Genomic DNA, 1,018 nt, shown 5'->3' with positions numbered 1-1,018 from the left:
GATTCAAAATATATTTTCTGGATTTCAAGGCAATGACAATTTTGGGTTGGTATTTATGTAACAATGTTGTGATAATAGCTAAGTTCCACATACATATATTAGACAGTAAGTCCATTGTTTTCCTCTTTTTTGAAATTAATTGAGATTTTATTTTAAAGTGTAAACATGTAACTTGCCCTCCCCATTTTTCTTCATTTTATTTCTATTTATCTTTCTCTAACGTTATTTTTTCTCCCATTTATTTGTATTTGTTGCATTAATTGAATTGCGTCGAAACACGATCATGGGACTACACGTCCCATGATCCTCTCACCAGTCGGCGACACTTCCGGCTTCACTTCCGGTTATCGGTGAACATCAACTAACGTCGATTTATAGAGTGGAGCGCAGCAACCACTCAAGTTGAACTACCTCGTAACTGATTGTCTTTACTTTTCCTTGCTGGCTGATCCAACGGAGAAGCTAATTGTAGAAAATATCGATCACTAACATAAAAAAACAGTTCCTCAATTTCGGGTGACGTCACGGGCTCATCCTCGTTTTCATTGGTTCTCTCTCCTCTGCTTGAGAGTTTTTCCCGCGCGATACTCGGTGTTAAAACAACACACACAACTGTCAGCGTGTAGCGGTAGAAAGCTAGCTTATTGTTGGCAGTTTAACGTACTTATACAACGGCTAACGGTGCTTTATTGTCAGATAATGGCATCCCCGAATTATGACTCGGCCTGTTTACCGGATTTATTGCCGCTTTACTACCGACGGCTGTTCCCCTTCTCCCAGTATTATCGCTGGCTGAACTATGGAGGAGGTGAGTATCCTGGTTAAGCTAGCGAAAGTAGTATTGGTTAAAAGACTGCAGCATTAGCCAGTGTTTTGTTATCTGTGATATAGCTGGCTGCATATGTTAGTGGCATTGTGTACTTTACTGTCTGTCTTGTCCAACATGGTGTCCCCTATTACGGCTAGTGTGTGTGTGTGTGTGTGTGTGTGTGTGTGTGTGTGAGACACACACACACAC

At 41.0% G+C, this 1,018-nt stretch overlaps 1 protein-coding gene across 2 annotated transcripts in view; it reads left to right on the top strand.

The window, feature by feature from the left end:
* Window positions 1-581: 581 nt before the first annotated feature.
* Window positions 582-1,018, top strand: part of prim1 (DNA primase subunit 1) — a 3,846-nt gene continuing 3,409 nt past the window's right edge. For both annotated transcript variants that reach the window (XR_004212691.1, XM_031844402.1), the window contains exon 1: window positions 582-808. Coding sequence is in view for 1 of the 2 variants with exons in the window: in XM_031844402.1 (XP_031700262.1) it covers window positions 700-808 (109 nt within the window). In the remaining variant the exon portion in view is untranslated. The remainder of the gene's footprint in view (window positions 809-1,018) is intronic.

This window comes from Anarrhichthys ocellatus, unplaced genomic scaffold (genome assembly GCF_004355925.1).
Source record: "Anarrhichthys ocellatus isolate YVR2014 unplaced genomic scaffold, GSC_Weel_1.0 scaffold5, whole genome shotgun sequence".
Classification (NCBI taxonomy): Eukaryota; Metazoa; Chordata; class Actinopteri; order Perciformes; family Anarhichadidae; genus Anarrhichthys; species Anarrhichthys ocellatus.
This window is presented reverse-complemented; position numbering and strand designations above follow the sequence as displayed.